Source organism: Melanotaenia boesemani, chromosome 23 (assembly GCF_017639745.1).
Source record: "Melanotaenia boesemani isolate fMelBoe1 chromosome 23, fMelBoe1.pri, whole genome shotgun sequence".
In the NCBI taxonomy this organism is placed as follows: Eukaryota; Metazoa; Chordata; class Actinopteri; order Atheriniformes; family Melanotaeniidae; genus Melanotaenia; species Melanotaenia boesemani.
Window position 1 is genome coordinate 19,146,848 of NC_055704.1, and position 22,991 is coordinate 19,169,838.

General features: G+C 39.1%; 1 protein-coding gene across 2 annotated transcripts in view; it reads left to right on the forward strand.

The window, feature by feature from the left end:
• atxn7l1 (ataxin 7-like 1) overlaps positions 1-22,991 on the forward strand; it is a 28,342-nt gene that overhangs the window by 163 nt on the left and 5,188 nt on the right. Inside the window, exons 1-9 of one of the 2 annotated variants that reach the window (XM_041977640.1) lie at positions 482-499; positions 6,548-6,652; positions 11,727-11,842; positions 12,422-12,620; positions 12,759-13,195; positions 17,149-17,231; positions 19,588-19,850; positions 20,481-20,697; positions 22,544-22,665. In XM_041977640.1, the coding sequence (XP_041833574.1) occupies positions 11,827-11,842; positions 12,422-12,620; positions 12,759-13,195; positions 17,149-17,231; positions 19,588-19,850; positions 20,481-20,697; positions 22,544-22,665 (1,337 nt within the window). In that variant the 5' untranslated portion in view covers positions 482-499; positions 6,548-6,652; positions 11,727-11,826. Of the gene's footprint in view, positions 1-424; positions 500-6,547; positions 6,653-11,726; positions 11,843-12,421; positions 12,621-12,758; positions 13,196-17,148; positions 17,232-19,587; positions 19,851-20,480; positions 20,698-22,543; positions 22,666-22,991 lie in introns of those variants that run through there. The other variant, XM_041977639.1, reaches the window with a different exon arrangement.

Consider the following 22,991-nt stretch of genomic DNA (forward strand, 5'->3'; position numbering starts at 1 on the left):
CGTTGTTGTTTTTGCTGACAAACTGTCGGGAAGTGCGTGGTCCAACTGTCTGTGATTGAGTTGAGTAAGCTCCCCCACCATGCAGGGTCTGTCAAAGCGCAGCAAACTAACTGTCAAAATATTACTATAAAATGCAGTATTAATTGGTTGCTTTGACAGGTATGCACATGCAGGTGAGCGAAGCTTAGCATTTCAGTGCAGGGTTTGTACCACTGACGCGTTCACTAATGGTATTCTCAATTGTCCAGCCGTAAGTTTGTTAGCTTTGACAGCTCTACTTGATTTAGTAAACCAGCTCAGGCAGGCGTTAGCAAGCTAATGCTAACCTGATAGCCAGCTTCGGAGCAGCAGGGCTCCACGCATGGCCCCAAAGTTTGTTGTAAATACCCCTATGTGTTTGTAAGCGGCTGTTTTGTTTACTCAGACGCGGTCTCGTCCTTGGATAACAGTGACAAAGAGCTTTACTGCCCCGGTGAAGCTGTGAAGCTTGGCAAAGAAGGTAAGGAAGTTGTACTACCGTACACTCTGCGCTGGCACGTACCACACGGGGATGGTTTGTTATTGTTTTCTTACACATGCACAGCAGCTCCATTGCCTCCATTTTAACCACTTTTAAGAGAAAAAACAATTACTGGGCAACATTGCTGGTGTTGAAATGTATACTTTAATTTGGATAATAGTTTTTTGGGGAATAATAATTTGCTGTGAGTCTGTTTGTAAATAAACATCCTACAGTAAGCATCCATGCATGTGAGTCATCTTAAGCTAAAAATGGCTCATATATATATATATGTATATATATATATATATATATATATAAAATTTAATTTTGTAAAATTAATTAATTTAGTAAAATTTTATATATATATATATATATTTATTTTATAATTGATTCATAACTGGGTATTAAAGCAGATATTACAATATTGTTAACCCTATCTGATCACATGTTCTAAGTGAAGGGACCCTTAGTTTACTTTTATTAATTGTAAATAAAAACATCAAATATTCACTTTTTTGACAAGACATGACACTAAAATTTCTGTGTGACCAGCTTATTAACTGCACGCTTCTGGATTGTTCTCTGAAGTTCTTCAAAAGGCTGATGCAGATTATTTCATGAGTAGGGTGACCAGTAGCTTACATCTGATTTTAATTTATTTAATTTATTTATTTTATTTCTGCCTAATCTAATTTTATACAACAGTTGGATAATAATAATAAACGAGACAACAAATTTCTGAACTCAAAGAGCCCTTATTGTATTTATTATGTGGTTATTAATATTCTATTTTCTCTGATGCATTCATCCATTATCTGTCATCCAGAATCTTTTATTTTCCTTCCATACAAATTGCAAATGACTGTCCGAGTTAGATTTTTTTTTTATTCCAGACCTTGTGAAATGTTATCAGTGGCTGATTGTGTTTTAATGGCAAATAGTTGGTCTGATTAACAGGCTGGGTTATCTGCATTAGCTTTGGTTCATTCTTCAGACTTCAGTGATGAAAGGAGGAAAAGTTATTATTTTTGTTATTTTACAAAAAAAAAAAAAAAAAAAAACTACAGCTGAAATAAGTGTCTCTGTCTACCATAGTGGTCTGATATCTGTAATCCAAAACAAACTATAGTCCGTTTATTCATGAGAGTTCTTTATCAGTTAAAGTCAGCTACAAGGGCCTGTTTTGGAGTATCCTTAGATTGTTAGATTAGATTAAAGGCTCTGTATAAAGTTAGGTTTGATTAGTCATGTGAAGGGCTTTTGTGTATGGGGGGAAGAGTGCCCCTGAGCAATGCGCTGGTGCCTTCCCACTCCAACCCCTCCACCCTAGAGACGGAGCCAGAGGAGTTCCTTCACACATCACCATGTATAAATGCCCACAGGAGCATGCGCTGCAGTGTAACACACTTGAGTCATCCCTGAAAGTTTGAGCGAGCTGCAGCCCCCGTAGGAACACAGTGACGCACACGTGGAGCCGGGGAAACTCTTCTCACTCTTGCTGGTCAAATACCAAACCCCCTCTCCCCTCCCACGCACACTCGCATGCCTCATCGTCCTCTTGTCAAAGCCAGACTGGAGCAGTGTTTCCAGAATTGCTGATCTGTCGGCAACATGACACTGAGGACTGCTGAGACTGATACGCAGACGTGCTCGCACAAGGACACTCGCACACGAGTGAAAATGTTATATTTATTAATTTACATCCAACTAAAAACTGACTCATCCTTGATTATTATTATTATTATTATGTGTACTCACTTGAGACTTTTTCAGCATGTGCACACTTATTTGTATGTGGTGAGGCTAGCTTGGCAGTAATTGATGTGAAGTTCAGGTTGTGATTGGTAACTGTCTCTGTTTTGCTCTCCCACATTCACACAGTGGAGATGATGACAACCAACAGAAACTCAGTTTGATTAGGCTGCCAACCACTGTCATTGTCTCAGTGGGAATAGACAGTGCTGTAATGCTGCTATTTGAGTGCCTACTAGTCACTCTAGTACAGACAGGATTCAGCCAAGCCATCAAGCTGTTATCATAATGCTTTAGGCAATACCTCAGTATACACTGGTATTCCTTTATATGTAGCCCACTGTAGTACAGTGACAGAATCTCTGCAAATATGATTGAAAATGTGGCCCATGCTGAATGAACTTAGATTATTGATGGACTCAGATGCAATGGATTGGACCACATTTGCAGGACTGTTTCCTATATAGGCTTTGAAACCTTTTCTGTTGAGGATTTAGAAAGTCTCCATTATCTACTAGACTCAAAATGAGTCATGAACTAAATGAAGCAATGTTGTTTGTAGTTAAATGATTAGGCATGAAATTAGTCATGTTAGCCAGGTAACCCCTAGATACAAAAATACAGTGTGTGCATGACAATTCTGAACTTTTGTTTACGTGATAAAAAGTGACGCAGACTCCAGATGCATCACACAGTCTAGTCCAGATTTCATCGCTGTTAATTAAAAAAGGCAAAAACATGTTTACATCAAAAACTTGTATCACAAGTTGAAAATATTGGTAAAATCATAACTGACAGCTGTCTCAGTTAATTCTTTCAGTTATTTATTAACCCAGATTATTATTATTATTTTTATTATTATTATTACTATTTTTGTTGTTGTTATTTATTAACCCAGATTAAACTCAGAAACTGAGGATTTACTAGAGTGTGTATTCATGTGAAGGAATAATAAATAAATATGCTTGTGATATGGTCTGGGTTTGGATCGGCTCTAGGAGATTATTTGAAGGCCTTTCCTGTAAAGCTCCAGCTTTACTGTAAGGAGAAAAAACACTGTCTCTAAAACCCAGTGTCATCTTGAATCATCCAAAATTTTGTGGGGGAAAAAAACCCCCCCAAAAAACAGTAAAATTGTACATGAATGTTTGTGTAGGTTGGGCTCTGCAGCCGAAGCCGTCTGCCAAGTACTAGTCAGCTTGTTTACTCTGTCAGACATTTTGGTGCCACACCAGTAGTTTTCTGGTGTGCCTGTTTAAAATACAACTTAAGTTGAAGCCGTCACTCTAACACCTTCTCCTTCTCTCAAACGGGTCGTTTGATATTGTTGGAAAACCAGAGATTTCCCCAAATCTGACTGACTTACCCTCATTTACATTCTGTTTGTTACTGTTGGCATCGTAACTGTTGTGTTAGTGAACCAAACTTGCTGTTTCAAAAGTAATAGTTTATGCTTTCAAACAGTTTTGTTCACATCAAGTTTATGTAGTTTGCTCTCCAAACATCAGTTTACCGATGGGAACTGATGTGCTTATTCTAAACACAATCAATGTGTCCAATGAAGGATTGTTTTCGTAGCTCCAAACATGCATATTCACCAGTCACTGATTGTTTTTGTAGCTCATTTTCTGGCCTGTCAGTCATTTGGCAGACTCTGGCCGTTGGCTTGAGATATACACACACATACACACACACACATACACACACTGTTCAGGCAGCTGAAATACCTACTTAGTTTGCATTTGACTTGGCAGATGCAGAGGAAATTGCTCTCTTTAGTTGTTTTTTTTCTCTTGCTTGTGTTTTTTGATGTCACTGAATATGTTAAAATTTGCCATTCAAAGATAAATTGCCATCATAATCTTTGCAGAACCTTGGCTGTATTCTTTTAACAAGAACATTTGCTAATTTGCTCTGAATATTGTGACAGGAAAAGCTCGGTTTGGTGACCCTGATTCCAAACAGAAACCACTTACCAAGTACAGCTAACCTGCCAGCACTCTTTCTAATTAGCCTCTTTAACAGCTCAGAGTGCAAACATCATTTGTTATATCTTAACTATTTAACACTGTCAGAATTTTTATACTCATTTCTTTTTAATTATGTGATAACATCAGTATTATTTCACTTCTTTTATCGACACTGTAGTATTCTAAATTTTAATTCTGCTTCTTTACTTTTATATATTTACTTAAAGTAACCGTGAACCAGCATTAAGATAACTGTAGTCATGAAGTATTTCCAACAGTAAAAATGATAACAGCCCCTGTACTGTATGTAACCCTAATCTAATGAAACCATTTCTGACCTTTAACTGTATGTAAACACACGGTGGCCCTTTCAGTCACATGCTCTCGAGTGTCATGTTAAGCATCACACACACTCTGCGTACATAAAGCCTGTAATATGGTACACTTCGTCCTTGAGTGACCCAGCAGCTTCTGCTTCTACACACACACACACACACACACACACACACATACACATACACATCCCAAACGAGTACTTAGTATGACGTTCTGTCTCTTTGGCTGTCCAGATGACAACAAACTCGGAAGCAATGCAAGGTCGTGATGACACTCAGACACCCACACATTCAGATTTTTTCTTTTTTCCCCTCTCCTCTTGCATGCCTACCCAAACACACATACATCCCTGCCACACATCCCACCTCCCTCTCAGCCCTCTGCTAATAATTTGATTTCTTAAGTTCTCAAAGCTCAGCCAGAGCAGATAACGGTTGCTTTCCAGTGGACATATTTGTTTCTTCAGGTCCTGTTTACTGGACAAGGTGTCTTTTGTTGCTTTTCTCTAACTAGAATGCTGTACACACAAACTCCTTTGTTCCGTTCTTCTTGTCTCTCTAGTGATGAAAACACAGTAATCATCTATGTGTCTGTGGTAAGTTGTTGGTTTTGCTGCTGATAATTGTGAAATAGAGTTTAAGCCCCCAGTCGGACTGATATGGCTCCAAAGCTTAATGATAATATCAAACATTGCTAAATATAGAATAACGGATTGTAAGTCAGTGTATTAAAATAAATCACCAGCTTTTTTTTTTTTTTGCGTAATTGATTAATCACGTTAAAAGGAGAAACTTTTTCCATATTAAAATTTAAAAACATGAGGCCGTGTGGCTTCCTGTTTTGTGATTCACTTATCAAACAATCTAATGATCTACTTAGCTTGATCGTTATGAACTCAAGGAAACCTTTTTTTATTGGCAGATGCTGGCAGTGTATTGTTTTTTCACTGTTTTCCACCACTGATGTCATTTTGTGCTCTTCTGCTTTACACCTGGCAAATTAAACAGGATGTGTTTTGTTCATGAAGCCCAAAAGGCAAATTTAAAGAAATAGTTTTTAAAGTTTCGTAAAAAAATTTCCAGTAAGTGGCTGCTGCATATATCATATGTAATAATATATAAATAATGTATTACTGGATTATAGAACAGATGAAGTTATTTAAGCTGTTTTTTTGTATGACAATTAATCTTAAACTACAATACCATATTTTTTTTACTCAATTTTGCACTTTATAATAAGCATAAATGAAATCTGCTTAGCTTAACTGTCAAAGTTACAAGTTGTAGGTATTTTAGTCTATAAAGAAATTCTATGTCCATATATTTGTCATACATATTCATTCTGTATACCATCTAGCTGGATCTCCACTTTGGGCTCTCAGTTACCCTGTCGTCATTTATTTTGCTACTACCAACTGGCAGTTGCTTAGTAACATCATCCCTTATGCAGTCTGCTGACGTCTCTGTTTGATTACTCATACGACACAAAACTCAGTAAAAAACAGGGAATCTGCATCACTGTGCTGATTACAAAACACTGAAGTACAACACAGTCATATTAAAAAAAAGCTTACAGTCATGTCTGGCTTGGGCCTCACACAAGCCTGCGTCATGTGCTGCAGGTGCAGCCAGTGAAAAGATAAATCCCACCAGAAGTCCGCTCTGTGAATAGTGTGAATATCTCATGTGTTCAGTGTAGCTACAGGGTAAGTCAGTGAACTTTCTTTTGCTACATGGATGATAATGAGTTGAGCTACTGCTCAGTAAAAAGGGCTGGAAACACAATTTGCTGAGCATAGCAGTCTGACGGTAGAATATATTTATAAATATGTCCTGCAAAATTATACTAATTTTGAAGTTTTGAAGTTGACAATTTGAATCCATGTATCTTCTTGGAAATTATTATTCTGTTTTATAAGTGAGTTTTCCATCCTGATTTGTCTTTATGAATAAAAATGTGGACTCTTTGCTCTTTGTGTCTCTTTCAGAGATGCTTGTCTATAGCCCTTTCCCAGCATTGGAGGATTTTTGTCTTGTTGTCTGCCATGTCTGCAGTAAGGTGGTCACTCCTCAGGGCATCCTCACACACTATGGTAAGAGCCACACATGAAGGCCTTTCAGGACAAAGTCGCACACAAAAGCATCAGGGCGTATTTATGCACTTCACCAAGATACACAAAACTATTTCAGTTGAAATCTTTACCTTCCTAAAACTCATCCCCTTCACACAAATGCCACAAGTTCATGCTTTCTAATACTCAGCAAGCTGTTAAAAGCTGATAAACACTAAATAATTTACAGATTTAGCCTTGTAAACAAGCATTTTTCTAACAAACAGGTACATTCACCCATTTATGAACATCTCTTCTCTTAAGGTGGTGCTTAGACAGCAGGCTGGTATTCCCTCCAGATACACTTTTAGAAGGATTTGTCAAAGTGATGTGTTAGAAAATAGGAACAAATGAGCTAAAATTTCACACTTACCCCCAATTTTAAGGTTGTTTAAACATGAAGTTGAATAACATAAATATATACATTCATGAATTCAGGACAAAGAAGCATGTGTGACTTGCTTTAAAGATTGTAATCTATGTCCTGCATAAAACCATGTTATATAATTAAAATCAAATTTCCAAAAGGGATGGATGTTTTGGAAGGAAATCTATAGAAAATAGACAGTTATTGATTTGTCATTGAATTCACAGTGCCACACCCAGCTCCTATTGGCCCTCTACCCTGCCTGTCCACCTCTTGTTTGTTTTTGATTGTGGCTTCACTGAGCGCGCTCGCATCTGCCCGCGAGCTTCTGCTTCTGTTTGGGCTGAGTGGAGGGTGGAGGAGGGAGCTTGTGGCGGGCACATGGTTACGCTTAATGATCACACGCACACAAGCACACTTCTCTCACTCACTTCCTCGCTTTCTGTTTCTCAACAGAAGGAGGTCAGCGGTATTGTGAGAGACACACACAAACCCACAGATAAACTCTTGGCAGCCACTGTTGTTTGGTGCCTGCTCCTGCCACTCCTTTACCCTTGTTGGCAGAGTTTCTGCTCAGTTGGGTGACAGGTCTGACACACTCATGCACACACAGTCAGGAGTTGGAATCTCCCAACAGCACCCTGAAAGATAAAATTATCTTCAGGCCATAACTGGATAACAATCAGACACTGTAGCTGGCCAGAGAGGTAGATTTCATCATATACTTTTATGCGTATAATCATTTAAGTGTGCAGCTGTGCCTTAGAAGTCATCCTCAAGTCATCCTGTTACTGTATATGACTCCTTTATTTAATTTAAAGCATTATATGCCCAACTGCTCTGTGTCATGAAATGAAAAAATGCTCCCCCTGACCTTAGCTGAACAGATCGCCTTTAGGAACTCACCCTGTCAAGATAGTTTTATGATGTTTTATGCATTTCCTGCTATTGTTGCACATTTCCATCATGCCACCGTAGCATCCCCCCCAAGCACAGCACCATTGTTCCCTGCTGGGAATTCTGCTTTAAATGTTGTGACCCTGAGTGGCATTTTGATTCATCACTGCAGTGTTTTATTTGTTTTTATGTGTATCCATCGAGGGATTAGCTTTCATGCTTGACCTGTACATCAGAGCAGCTCTGAGGCTTTGCATATACAGAAATGCATGCACACAGAGGGAAGAGAAGGGGGTTGGCTGCCTCAGGGGTCAGTGCCTTTTAGTTATACATGCCCAGTTTGCTGCTCATTTTGCTGTGCTTGAAGAAGGGAGTGATCATGACTAACAACTACATGCTACATAATTTGCTCTCAGGTTAAGATATGCTATATTTTATACATCAGAGACTTGTTCCATTTAGTGGATTTGTTTATTTAAATCTCCTTAGAGTAAGGCAAGCATGTATATTCTTAGCATAAGTGCCCCAGTGGGATACAAACTAAATCCCTCAGACTGGCAGTGTTAGCACCGTACTCTTTTTAGTGAGCTTTCAAAGAAACATGCAAAGAAATGCTTTCAGTGCTTGTGAGTGAACCTCAAAGATTATATGTAATCTGTAAAAATTTAATTCAATGTGAATTCTTTAAGGGCAAATTTTATTAGCATAATGTATTTCAAACCCTGTGCACCTTTGGGCCCTGATCACCACCACCAGAAACTAGAGAAAGTTAGTGTCACAGTAGATCTACAGTATGCTATTTGAAGCGGTGCGTTTAAATAAATCAGGTCTCCACAGCATCTTCAGATGATTTAATGTATTCCTTCCAGTTCTCATCTGCTACAACATCTTCGTCTTCCTCTGCAAACCGCTGCTCTCCTGCATGTGAGCAAGTCAAGCGCATGATGAAAGGGGTCGTATTGTTGCCGTCGGTGGAAGTGTCTGCCTGTCTCGCCATGCAACTTCTCACTACAGTGGTGGATTAAATGAGCTTAGAGTTGGATGAGAATGGTGCTGGATTTCCTTTTGGTTTCATTTCACTCCTAAGTTGACAATCCCTTGGGCTGCTTTTGCTTCTTTGTTAGTTTGTTTTTGTGAAAGTGTGTGTTACTGGGATGTGGTCTTGTTAACACGCTGTTCGCTGCTGTTGGAGAGATGTACCCCTTGTCACGGAAGTTGTATTTAGTTTTGTGTACTTGTGGTGATGATAACTTAGTACTTATTGTTGCTGTGTGAACTACTAGCTGACATAAAATGCCACCAGCTACACTGCCACCTGTGCATCGTAGCTATTATTTATTTCATTTTTGGGACTTTGTTTTATTTAAGTTTGTGGTATATGTACTTTACCACCAGTGTCTGACTAAATTTAAAGATTACTCTGATTTTACACACGGGGCATGCCTTAGAAACACTTGAGTCAACTTTTATTTTAGATATGCATCTTGTTTTTGTTGTTTTTTTGTCAGTGTTCTTAGTTTACACTTTATCAAATGCAACTTGGTGTTTTTAGGACCGCAAATGTCGTTGACTCAACACTGGAATATGTCCACTGTGAGTCCGAAGGCATGTTTCTTCTTACTTTGTTGTGGCAGATTTTCCTCTTCCTCTCTTTCATGCTTCTCACTCAACGTAAACAAACTCAGCTGAGCTCTGAGAACCTGCTTCCTCATCTTCTACTGACTCCGCCCACAGGATAAGTCAGAGGCCAATCAGCAGCCAGCTGGGCTCTCAGCATTGCCATAACAACCGGCAGGCAGGAGAGTGTTATAGGGAGGGTGCTCTTGTGGTCGAGTGGCTTAGTGAACTTGCCTGGGCATTTGTCCATATATTGTAAAGTCAGTATGGTGAGCTTCCAGATGGCTGTTGATTCCCCTGGTTTGGTCCTTCTGCAAAATATAATAAACCTGAGGCTGTTCTGGGGGGAAAAAAAAAATAAGTCGATTATTCTTTAAGTCTTACTGCATACACAGATTTCTAAGAAGCTTAGTGTTTTATTCATTTTTGCTCATGAGAATTATGCTTCTTGCCTGAAACATATCTTTGAATTGTGCTGTTATTAAATCATATTTATGCAAGGGGTAAATTATTATTTTTATGCAGCTCATTTTACAGGATGGCTTTTTGTTCAGTTTTATGAAGTAAAAATCTGCATGTGTCCAAATAAAATGAAAATTCAAAGTTGAATTGAGTGACTGAGCATCGGGTTAAAATGGCTTGACCAAATAACCACAGCATATCTGATATGATGTTACTTGAGATTTGCTCTCTATCTCATTCCTGGCTGTGTTGAAAGTAACAAAGAATTCCTGAAACCACAGAATAAGCCTGGAATCTTCAGTGTTCCCTCTTCTATTTCTACAGAATAGATTCATTGAGCTATACAATTGAGTTGCCTGAAAGGGTTCATGTCCAATGTGGGAATGTGTGTGAAAAAATGTGTGATTAAATATGTGAAATTTGTACTGCATACCTGTGGACACAACTTTGGACTTTGACCCTGCTAATCTGAATACAGCTGTCTCCCTGGTTGTTTACCTCCACTGGCTTATTTACACACCTGCCACACATGGTAAAAACACATGAAAGTGCGCATGCAAATTATGCTCCCACATAGCAATCATGCTCTGCATGTATACCTAATGCACACTCTGCTACGTAGTATGCACACATACACTTGCATGCATGCTCAGAATATATGGATTCTGACATATACCCATACACATACCTGCACTGTTTTAATTAGCACAGCGAGACCCTTGTGGACACACTGTGTGCACTCTTGCTCAGTCACCTGCAGCACGCATACACAGACTCTCGTGCTCTCTGAGCAAACACTTCACAAGTCAGACTCGGCACTGATGTTGAATGTTCTTCTATTAGTAACATATATACAGTGCCTCATGCTGCTTGATGGGTAAACCATGACATCAGCACTGTCTGCACATTAAATATGGATTTACAGCTACAGGAAGAGATGCTTAGCAATAAGACAGTGAGGGGAAAGAGTTGAGACTCAATCTAAATTCAATTGAGCATTTCTTATGCTGGTTATCGAGCTTATTCTTCCCACCAAAGAGCTGAAATAAGCACATTTCTCTGTTTTTAAAGCTTATATATGAACTGTTAAACGTCAATGTACAGTAAGATAAATTGTAAATTTGTTGGGATGTATTTTATATTCACCAATGTTAGCTTTAGCTTGTGTGCATGTGTTGGAGCATTGTGAGCAGTTACATGAGGGAGTTGAGGGACAGGCCAGAGAAGAGGTGTCTGTGGGAGCTTTTGAATATTTCTTCTGTTCATTTCTGACATATTGATGAATGTACAATAATGCTATTTATTTATTTTTAAGTGAGAAATAGTGACTTGCCATTTTCTTTAAAAAAAATTAAACAACAAAAACAAAACAAGCCTTACCATTTTAGTAACTTTAAAAAATGGCTCCCTTTTAATTCTAACTGAGCTTCACACTTCATAGTTTTACCACTTCCTGCACTTTTATTTGATTCTTATCAGCAGGCAGGAAATTACAGTTACGATCTCATCCTAAAAAAAAAAAACGCACCAAACTGCTTTCCGCCAGCCTGTCTTACAGATGTTGATTCTTTACCTCTGAAGCAGCTTAAGGAAGAGATGGACTCAGAGGGCATTATTACAAAAGATGTGTTTAGTGTTTTTTTTTTTTTTTCCCCACATCCCCATCTCATTTCTGAGAGTTTACGACATGTCCACCCCTCTGTTTTCATTCAGGTAGCTGGGATATAGTTTCCCTGTGAGACAGACAGAGAGAGAGAGAGACAGTCCTGGACCACACTCCCCACCCCCCTACCCACCTTGCTCCCACAAAGACATGCATAGCAAAAACCGTAAGTGTGAGCTCCTCTCCTCTCCTACGTCCCCCACACCCCCTTCCACCCCTCTTCCTGACAGCCTTGTGATTTACTCCCCTTCTGCATTTCCTACTGTGTCTCAGCAGTTTTCACTTATGTATTCTCGTCAGATCTGGGTCAAAAGGTATTCATAACAGTTGGCTGGTGTTGAACTTCACGCAACAGCAGTATGGTGGAGTTCATCACACAAGGACACTTTAGATAGTAACAGGCATGTTGCTAATTAGAGGAAAAGTTTATGAAACTGATTTGGAAACTTTTCTTTTAAGGAGAAGTTGTGGCACAGATTTGCTTTCGCTCGTGTTACAACATATCTGGTACCAAAGTAGTGGTATTTTTTTTTCATTTATTTTAATTTTTTTTATTATTTATTTATTTAAAAAAAAAAGCTTCAAAAGTGACGCACTTAAATGCTAACTAGCTGTAAATCAGAGAGAAAATACCCAGAATCACTGGCAATGCATGATTATGAGCTTTACTTTTTATTTAAGTGTGACACCTACTTAAACTGAAACGTATAATATTTGTCTCCATTTTTGTCTTGACTTGTTTTAGAGAAGCGGCACAGCTCCCCAGTCCCCTCCCGGAGCCCCTTGGTTCCCATGAAGCCCAAAGCACCTGCTGTGGCCCCCACTGTGGCTCCCAGCCCTGGGGACACGCTAGCATTCAGGGTCCCTAAAGATTACCCTCACTCCCGCTTCAGTAAGGCACCACTTGCTGTTTACCCTCCTAAAGGGGCACGGAACAAGACATGGTGTGTAAACCTTTCATTTTAACATGATTACATTATCATTTACATCTCCAGAGTGTTGTGAGAGTCTAATAAAATGTCACATGATTTCTAATTTGTGCTGTGTTTAAACTCTTTTACTTTCTTTTTACTCTTCTCCAGTGTATCACTTCCAGTCGTTAGCTTGGAGAAGATGCCCTGCCTCGGCCGAGCCGACTCTGCATCACATATGCGCCTCACCCCGTCCTCCTCCTCCTCTTCTTCCCCTTCTCCCCTAAAATCTTCCTCCCTCACACCCGCAGCATCACAACGTTCGAGTGAAAAGCTCACCAATGGTCGCGGCAGCAGCGGGCCGTCTACACCGCGCTCCATCACCCCTCCATCTTCTTTGGATAGGCGGCCCAGTCCGGCGCGCTCCCCTCTGGACAGGCGGGCGTCATCGACACAGTCTCCCTCCCCTCTTGATCGGAAGTCGTCCCTGTCATCCTCACCCGCTCACCGATCTGTTGTTCTGCCATCATTTCCTTCGCTGTCGCAGATGGAGAAGAAGCAACAGAACGGGACTAAGACTTCCTCCAGGTCACACACGAGACTCTCAGGTCAGAAATCATGTAGAAAATGCCATTTTCATGCCCTCATTTTCTTGTTTAGGGTTTTAAACTATTAACCCACTGGTTACAGAAGTGATTCTTGAGGTTTTAGGCTGTTAACATTCCTGAGATAGAAAAGTTTGGCATTCCCTCCTTCCATTAATGCATGCATGCAGACTCTCTTACAAGCACAAGCCCTATTTCTTAACTCTTTTTGGAGAGCTTCCAGCCCCAAAGGTTTAGCTGAAGAGTGCAAAGACAGGGCAAAAATGTGAGTTTTGAAAATGGAGACACGTTGTTATATTTTAATCCCTTTTAGTTCTCAGTTTTTGCCTTCATCACTCCTTGCTCATGTCCATCCACATTTCTTTCTCATTCTAACTTCAGAAAGCTTCTGTTGAATTAACAGTGATGTGCATGTTATCTTAGTGCTGATCTCAAAGTAAAGAGAACGACAATGTGGTGAAAAGGCTTGTGATGGATACTTGAGTGTATTGTTTGGCTGTCTCTGTCAGTGCTTCTGATTTACACTCTCTAATTCACGAGCTCCCGCTGCCAAGAAGCTTCTCGTTTTCTTGAGAGGTTTTTTTCCCACCTCCTGTGTGTTTTTTTTCCCCCTCTTCATTCTCGATCTCCTGCTTTCTCTCTCTCACTTTGTCGTGTTTTCTTTTCTTGCTGTCTCCTACTATTTACTCACCCCTTTCAGTCTGTGCATTATTATTTTGTTTCTTGTTCATTTTGTGCCTTTTGCTTTCGTGTTTGGTTTCCCCTCCTCATCAGTGTCTCTCAGCCCGTGCTGGCTTTGCTTTGCCTCCTTTTCCAGTCAGACGTGAACTGTGTGAGTGAGCATGTGAGTTTGTTTACGTCTCTGTGAGTTTGTTTACTACTCTGCGCGTTTGTTGTTCTTGCTGCACACGCTGGACCTGTTGTCTGATACTGCAAACACAGAGCGATTACAGGGATTATAGGAAAGGCCAGCACAAGATTACAGCCCACTGACAGTAACACTGTTTAGGATGACCTGCTGACTGGAGGTTGTTGTTGATTTGGTACTTTGTTTGGATAAAAAAGGACTGTCTCCTTATATTTATGGACATTACATTTGACTGTGTTTGAAAAAGCTTAGCTTTTAAACACCTTAACGACTCCAGTAAGAGCAATAAAACAAATTTTAATATAATCATATATAGTCATTAAAAAGGCTTTTTAACTCTAGTCATGCTGCTATTAATGCTTTTTGAGGCACATAATGATTAGCATCAGAAAAGGTTAATAGAAATTCTTGGCTGACACATATGAAGCCAAATAAAAGCAGCTGCTAGTTATAGGTTCTGATAAAGTAAGCATCTTGCTCACATAATCAAGTATTTCTCTTCGCAGGGAATAAACATTAAGATGGTTAATCCTCACTGATGTAGCAAGAGGAGGAGTTTTATTAGAATTTTCTTCCTCAGTTTCTTGTTAGTGTTTGCATCACAGCCATGCATTAGGTAGCTTACAGCTCCTCCTACACAGCCTACAATATCCGCTCCAAACCAGGCTATGAAACTGACCTGATGTTCATTTTCTGCTGTGTGACATTTTCAAAGTTTGCTTCAAGTTTATTTGACAGTCTGATGGAAAGGCAGCTGATGGCAACTTCCTCTGAAAGTTGAATTTGTCAACTTTCAATACTTTTGAGGAGAGGGAGTTTTCACAGAACTCCCCTTGGGTCAACATTTGCCTCCGATGATCACCAAAGTGCACACAAGCTAAATTATTTGCCGTCATTGTCTCGGCTCTTTTCTGTTGTTAAATTCCCTGACCTTTTAGTCTGCTTTGGGCTACACCTCATTCTGTGGCTTTTTAAAACCCCTAGTGAAAATGATGAATCTCCACTCCTGGAGGATGTTTATTTAGTAAGAAAATAAAGAAAAAAAACCCTCCTGTTTCGGATCATTCAACAGCAGAACATTCTGACTTTGTAAAAACACAAGGAATATTCCGACTGTTCATTGGCCGTGTCATTGAGGTGATCAGGGCGCATTCACACTAGGATACTCTGGGGGACTATTTGATTGGGTGGGGAATTCCTTTGGTTTGGTTTTGCTTTCACACTGCACTTTACTAAGGCTTAGCACATTTTACAATTACAACTGACCAAGAAAATAAAAACACAGGATGAAGAAGAAAATCTGGACCAAAAATGAATATCCTTCCCCTTCAGCCGACTCGTTCACCGCATGTAAACAATGGAGCAACACCAAAGTTTGTTTGCTTTCACACTGCAAACGAACCACACTGTTTATTTGCAAATGAAACCAGACCCCTGCTTTTATGAGAGGGTCAGAGTCTGCTGCTTTGGTACTCATCAGAGTATGAATGAGTTTCATTCTGCTCCAGATAAAACGTACTATACGTGGAAGTGGACTAGGTTTCTTCTAAAGTGGACCAAACAGCGTAAGTGTGAATCTGTCCTAAATGCCTGAATGCTGTTTGCTCTGTGGCAAAAATTACTAAACCTACTTTTGATTGAGAAAATACACACAACTTCAGTGCAAATCTGTGGATCTAATGTGGAGGTGATGATTAAAACCAAGAACCGTCTCCTCTGGTTCTTTCTTTGGCATCAACCCTGTATCTTCAGCAACTGGAAACTTGCTTGTTTTCTTCAGGGAGTCATTTATCTTTTTTACTTACTTATTTTTAAATTTTTCATTTTTATTCATTTAATTAGATTTTTGGTTTCTGTTGGCCTTTATTTGAGTGTATTTGGATAGGGAAAGGGGGTCAGAGTGAGCGGGGAAAGACATGCGGCAAAGGGCCCCAGGACAGGACTTGAACCTGGGCCGGCTGCACCGAGGAGCTGAAGCCTCCGTACATGAGGCAGCCACTCAACCAGTTGAACTATGCGCCACCCCAAGTCACATTTATGTGTCATTGTATCTGCACCATACAGAAGTTCCTAGTTTTTTTTTTCATCCCTTCCTGTTCTTTTCTTGCTCTGAATTTTAGACACAGCTGACTGGGAATAACCAACTTTTTTTTTTTTTAAAATACACTCATTAAGGAGTTGTACAATCCTTTTGATTGTTTACTCTGCCAGTTCTCTTGTTGTGGCAATGTTCTCTGCTAATCAACCAGGTGCAACAGTTTAGAGAAGGACTGCAAGTTCTGCAGATGTTACCTTTTTAGGCTTGTGCAGGTATTTGTTTTAGAAAAGACAATTGCATGATAATTCAATTTTTTTCACTAACAATTAAGTGATTGCATGAGTGATCTGGAAAAAAGTCTGTCTATTTGCCATTGTCATTGTTAACGCTATCTGTTTCCTGTGTGGTACTTGTCAGTTTTCATTAATAGTAAAAATATATATATATCCTCTGAGCAGAAAAACTTAATTAGAATATTCTAAATCCTGATTTAAACATAAATTATAAATGTTTTAGGGATTTTTGCTCTTTTTTGTCTTTGCTCACACAGGAAGTGTTGCATCATCTCAAACAACCTTTAAAGTTGAGAGTTTCATTTCATCATCAAGTAAATTTTCCCTCCAGAATCCATTCATTAGGGCATGCAAGAGTTTACTGGGCCGTCAGTCACTGGTGCTGCTTGCGTTGCTGTCAGTGTGTCCCGTCAAATTTGGTTTGTCACAGTATGAAGGGGCCTGTGCAGATAATGTGTTTGATACTGGAAATATTCCTAATTATCTGAGACATCAATAATCCTATCAAAGTTTCCTTATTCTGCAACTGAAGGATCGAAACTGTAAAGGAATATGTGATTGGATGTGATCTGTAAGAGTGAGAATGAGTGAAGTGCTGTCTGAGAGAAGAAATAAATTTATTTATTCATGGTACTGCAGTGCTCCCACTCCTATCAAATGAGATTTGATATTTGAAGGAAGGAAGGAAGAAATTACCCAATGATGGCCTTTCAGTCTAATGTGTATTTGCGTGTGTGTGTCTGTGCTTGTATTACAGGGAGAGTGTTTGATCCTAACAAGCACTGTGGAGTGCAGGACCCCGAGACGAAACGGCCATGCACACGGTCTCTCACCTGCAAGGTAACGCAAGTAAACACACAAATGCACAATCCTTCCTCGCACTCTCCACCTTGGTGTGATTTCTGCAGAGGCAATAATAGTCTGTGACCCTTCCTCTTGCTTCCCGTCTACAGCAGCTGACCGGGAAAGCAGTTTTTTTTTTGTTTATGACAGTAATCATATTGAACAGACTACAAACATCACTGAGAGTCTCCAACAACTGCTATGATGCTGTCTGCCTCTCTGTCTGCATTACCAATTTCTCTCTTAATGTCGGGTAGCAGTGCTGAACATTACAGGGCCCACATTTTACTTGATGAGGTAATTATAGATGTTGGATGAGACTACAACATCTTTTAGCTGTACTCTATTACTGCCCTCTAATTATCTCTACCAAGCTTTGCTAATCTTTCCAAACAGACTGGTTATTAACTTATTAAACATCCGTCAAGTTAATGTGTTCATGTATTTTTTTAAAGGTTGGACTGGATAGTCAAAATAATAAGTGCATCTTCTTTTCCATATCTTAACATGCAGCATAATAAAAGTTAAAGGCCAAAATATGAGGCAATATCAACATTTCTTTGTAAATTAATGTAGCTGGAGGTAGGTATTACTTTTACTGGATGTATTTATCAGCTGTATCTGAGTGGAAATTTGACTTTTTCTCGTCAAAATCTGGAGAATTATTCAGTTTTTGTTCTTATAAAGAACAGAAACTTGCATCATTAGTGCAACTCCTTATTTTTTCTGGTAGTGGTTTTTACCTCTCAGAAAGAGTGAGGCGATGACTCAAGCAGAAGCAAGCTGTGCTAGGAGAGATATTCTTACAGTAGGAAATAAAGCAGTTTTCTGTCTTTCTAATCTGACAATTTCCATATCGAGTCCAATTTAATTGTTCATATAATGCTTTGTATGGTATATATTACACTTTAATGTGAATAGATTTACACTGAACACCTAAATACCCAATACAATGCTAACTTACAGGATCATGTTTTGCCTTAACAAACAAAGAAAAAGACAGATATTCTTAAGTGAACTAAACTGGTCATTTTATGAGATATGCAAATATGACTCTCTTCACACACACTTGTGGCTGTTTAAAAAATACCATTCAGTCATTTAGACTTTTTTTATACTTTAGTTTATTGTTACATTATTGCTTTTAATGGCTTCATTCAGACGCATCTGTCAAATTTAGAGCCATTCGGGGGCAGTGTTTTCTGTGAGCGATAATAGCCCCTTCCATGTGCACAAAAAGAAGAGAAAAAAAGAAGCAGATCATGACATCTGTGGTTATTATTCACACTGTGCCAGCTCATTTAAAGTTTATTTTTGAGTGTGCTTCATGTAAAATGACAGTTTGATACAAAGATCCAAGGAGAGTAAAATGAGATTTGTAATATAACTACTATAGTTTTTACTCCTAATATTAGATTTAAAACTTTGCACAAGTGGAGGACATATAGTAAAAAAAAAAGAGAAGTGATCTTGATAGAGATCTGTGAGAGAATTTGGAAGCAACATATAAAGTTAATCCCACTTAAACACCGTTGAAAGAATTTTTCTTGATTCTGAGCTGACTGTGTTAGAATACACCACAATGTTTTTTTGCCGGTCACTATAAAATTCTAAAGAAAACATGATCATATTTTGCATAAAACGTTTGCTCAAATCAAAATCACTTATATGTAAATTGACTTCTGCGGAAGCAAGGCAGCAAGCTTCCTGTAAACAAAACAATGCCATTTGCTTTGGAATTTTTTATTTTTACCAATTTTGCTATGAAAAATCCAGTTTGTCACCAGACTTTGCTGGTGCCAGACTGTCCTTGTTGTGGTCCTTCATCTTGCTGAAACAAGGGTAGATGAGCATGAAAACCAAGAACCAGTGTTGCCTTTGCTTTTACTTCAGCTTGTCACATTCTTTTCAGAAGTGTGCATAGTTAGAATCATGATATATGAACCACTCCAGCTAGACTTTCAGCATTTCTGTTAAATGACCACCAGAAAAATTTTCCCCCTCGAAGCTAGACTACCTCTGTAAACCAATGATTCAGCAACCTCGCTAACACATTTTGTAAATAACTGTTGGAAAACCAAATGTTTGATGACTGGTTACTCCAAAGTACCTGGAAAGGCTGTACAAGCTGGCTGGATGCAGGTAATATTTGCCTGTGTGATGTGAGCAGACCCATTATGCAGTGATTTTGAGCCCCTGTGAGTACAACATTCAGGCTTGTTGAAGAATGTTTGAGCCACCATCAACAAAGCCTTTCCCAAAATAACAAAACCCTTATTTAAACCCTTAACTTGCAAGGAGGAGAAATGTGAAATTACTAAGGGTTTTATTTATTTATTTCCTTCTGTTACAGACTCACTCCTTAACACACCGCCGAGCCGTCCCCGGCAGAAGGAAACATTTCGACATCCTGCTAGCAGAACACAAGGGACAGGCAAAGGAGAGGGAGGCTTTGAAAGAGAAGGAGAAAGACAAAGATGGAGCACATGGAGGGAAAGAAGCCTGCAGCCAGAGTATGGCGTCTCAGGAGTCGATATCTCCCAGCAAGCCGCACTGCCCCAATGGACGACCCCTCTCCACAATGAAGCTGCGGCTGGCAAATGCACACAAACCAAGGTGGGATGATGTTGCCAACACAGTGAAAGAATGAGCCAGTTGCAAAAAATAACCCAAGATGGATGAGAGTGATTATCTTAGAAATGGTTTTCATGTACAAATATTTGTTTACAACAAGATTGTGTTGTTCTCTTATCAATTTTTCATGATTTCTATGAAGATAAAGTAATACACTGTGGGCAAAAGTCTGTTGATTTATTTTGGATAAGCACAAAAAATGCTGAATAAGTCTTCAGCTTTGTGAATTTAGTAATGGATTGTTTTTGTATTTGTCATTTCTGAGCATTTCATCTGTATTTGGATGCTTTAATGTGATGGATGCATCTTGTCAATGTGTTTTTTCCACCAGGGGATGCTGTAAACACAGACTACTAGAACTGGGAGGCAGTAATAGAAGCCTGCCCTTGTCAGAGTGTTATAAAAAAACTCATTTCTGATTTTTATTCAGATCATCATCATTTAAAAAAATGAACATATTTAAAGTTCTTCATTCCTTTCCTGCCTCCTTTTCCTTTCTGTCTTTGTACTTTACTCCTTTTTAATCTACAGGATTCCTCTTCTTCACTCTTTTAGCAACGTTTTATCCTTATTATTTTTCACACCTTTTTCTTTTTTATATATCCACCCCAGGATCCCAGGGGGCTCCTCTTCCACGCTGACTTCCAGTCCTCTACTCCCAGCAGCACCTTCTGCCCAAGCCACCAACCTTGAACAGTCTCCACACAGCTGGACGATAGCAGCTGGAGACGGCGGTCGATTATCCAGTGATGAGGGGGACACAGAGACTCCAAACGACACAGACAGACCTGCTTTTCACTACTCCCATCATCACCCACAACCTTTAGGGGTAATGACCAGGACCAGCTATGCTACACTAACAAATGTTTTAATAGTCCATAATGTAATGACATTCAGTGCACATGCATATGGGTTTGAGAAAACCTGTTACTTAGGTGAAGAGTTTATATATTTTTTTGTATTTGTATATTTTTAGTTAAATTATAAATGTCCACTGTGCCAGGCATCTGTTTTTCCAATTTAATTATTATTTCTAGATTTTTAAAAAAGGTTTCAAAAGGTTGGTATGCTGATCAATGAAAAAACAGGATGCTTTGATTTTCAAATTTCATAAGCCAGTATTTTATTCACAGTAGAACATGAAAAACATCCAGTGTTCACTATTTCATACAGTTCACACTATAATGAAGAGCATGTTTAAAAGAAAAGAAGTTGTGACAGGACTGTGTTTAGCTCCTGTAAAGCACCCCCTTTTCTTTGAGAAACAGCCTGCAAATGTCTGGGAACTGAAGAGACCAGCTGCTGGACCTTCTGGAGAGGAATGTTGTCCCATTCTTGTCTGTTATTGGATTCTAGCTGCTCAACAGTCTTGAGTCATCTTTGTTGTATTTTGTGCTTCAGGCAGTTCAGTTTTCAGTTGGTCTAGACTGCATGCAGACCAGTCCAGTGCCTGTCCTCTTTTACTATAAATCCATGCTGTTGTGATAGATGCGTCATCTGGTTTAGCATTGTCTTGCTGAAAGATGCAAGGCCTGCTTTGAAAAAGACATCATCTAGATGTAAACAGATGTTTTTCCTAAAAACCTGTATATACCTTTCAGCATTGATTGTGCCTTTCTATTTGCCGCTTCCACAGACACTAATGCCCCACCCATGCCATCAGAGATGCAGGCTGATGCACTTTAGTCAGGCAGACCATGATTTCCAAAAAGAGTTTTACATTTCGATTTATCTAACCACAAAACAATTTTCCACTTTTCCTCAGTCAGTTTTAAATGAGCTTTGACCCAGAAAAGATGGTGGTGTTTCTGCATGATCACATATGGCTTCTTTGCATGGTGGAGCTTTAACCTGCATTAGTGAATGGTATAGTGAACTGTGTCCAAAGATAATGATTTCTGTAAGTGTAACCAAACCTTTGCAGTGATTTCCACGACAATTATTTCAATGCATCATTGCATGAGTGCCCGAAGATAATTTACCATACTGATTTTTCCTTTTGCACAAGGTTGTCTGCAGATACTTGAAATCTTTTAACTATATCATGTACTGTAGCTAATGAAATATTCAAAGTTCTTAGAATTTGACATTGTGGATTAACTGTTACACTTTTTGCAGATTGTTGTACCTCGGCCCATCTTTTACTTGTGAGAGACTCTGCCTCTCTGAGGTGCTCTCTATATACCCAGTAATGCTACTAACATGCTGCCAGATAACCCAGTCATAGGCAACATGTTCCTCCAGCAGTTTCTTGTTCATATGATTTACTTCTCCACTTTTTTCACCAATTTTTCTGAGCTGCGTTACTGCCAGTAAATTCAAGTATAGCTCATTTTTCCATTTAAGAGTAAAATGCCTCACTTTTGACATTAAATATTTTTCTATGCCCTAATGCCAATAGAGTTGTGGTTTCATTGCATTGTGTTTTTATGTTCCTTATTATTAAGACCCCAAGTTTTAAGGAACTGGCTTTATAGTGTAGTATGTCACCTCACATCTCTTATCACTCAGTTTTTACAATCTTTACTCCTACTCTGTTATTTGATGCCTCTATCCACATTTCTTCTTCTATTGCCTGATTTTTCACTACCCTTTCTCACTTTGTTTATATTTCATCTGATGTAATCTTTTTTTCTTCTAAATGTATCTTTAACAGCTTCCTCTTATGTCTCCAGTTTTGTGTATTCAGCAGCAGGCTCATGGGACGGGGCTACTATGTATTCGACAGAAGATGGGACAGAATGAGGCTGGCACTACAGAGCATGGTGGAGAAACACCTCAACGCACAGATGTGGAGGTGAGTTGCTTCCTTTTATTCAAGCTTATTTTACTTAAAAGTCTCTGTAAAGATTCCACACATGGAATCAATGAAACATCTGCAATCTTTAGGTGCTTGGGGGCATTTAATGAAATTCTGAACTTGAAAGGACCTACAGCAGGTGGCAGATATTTATTATAGGCAAACAGGGACTGAGTATGAGCAGGTGGTGTGAGAGGAAATGCTGTGCTCGCCAACCTGAACTTTTTCTGTGAAAATGTAACCTGACAAGAAACCTGAATATTTTAATCAAAGAGCATCAGAGAGAAAAACATGAATGACAAAAGAGGGAAAAATTGGGGAAT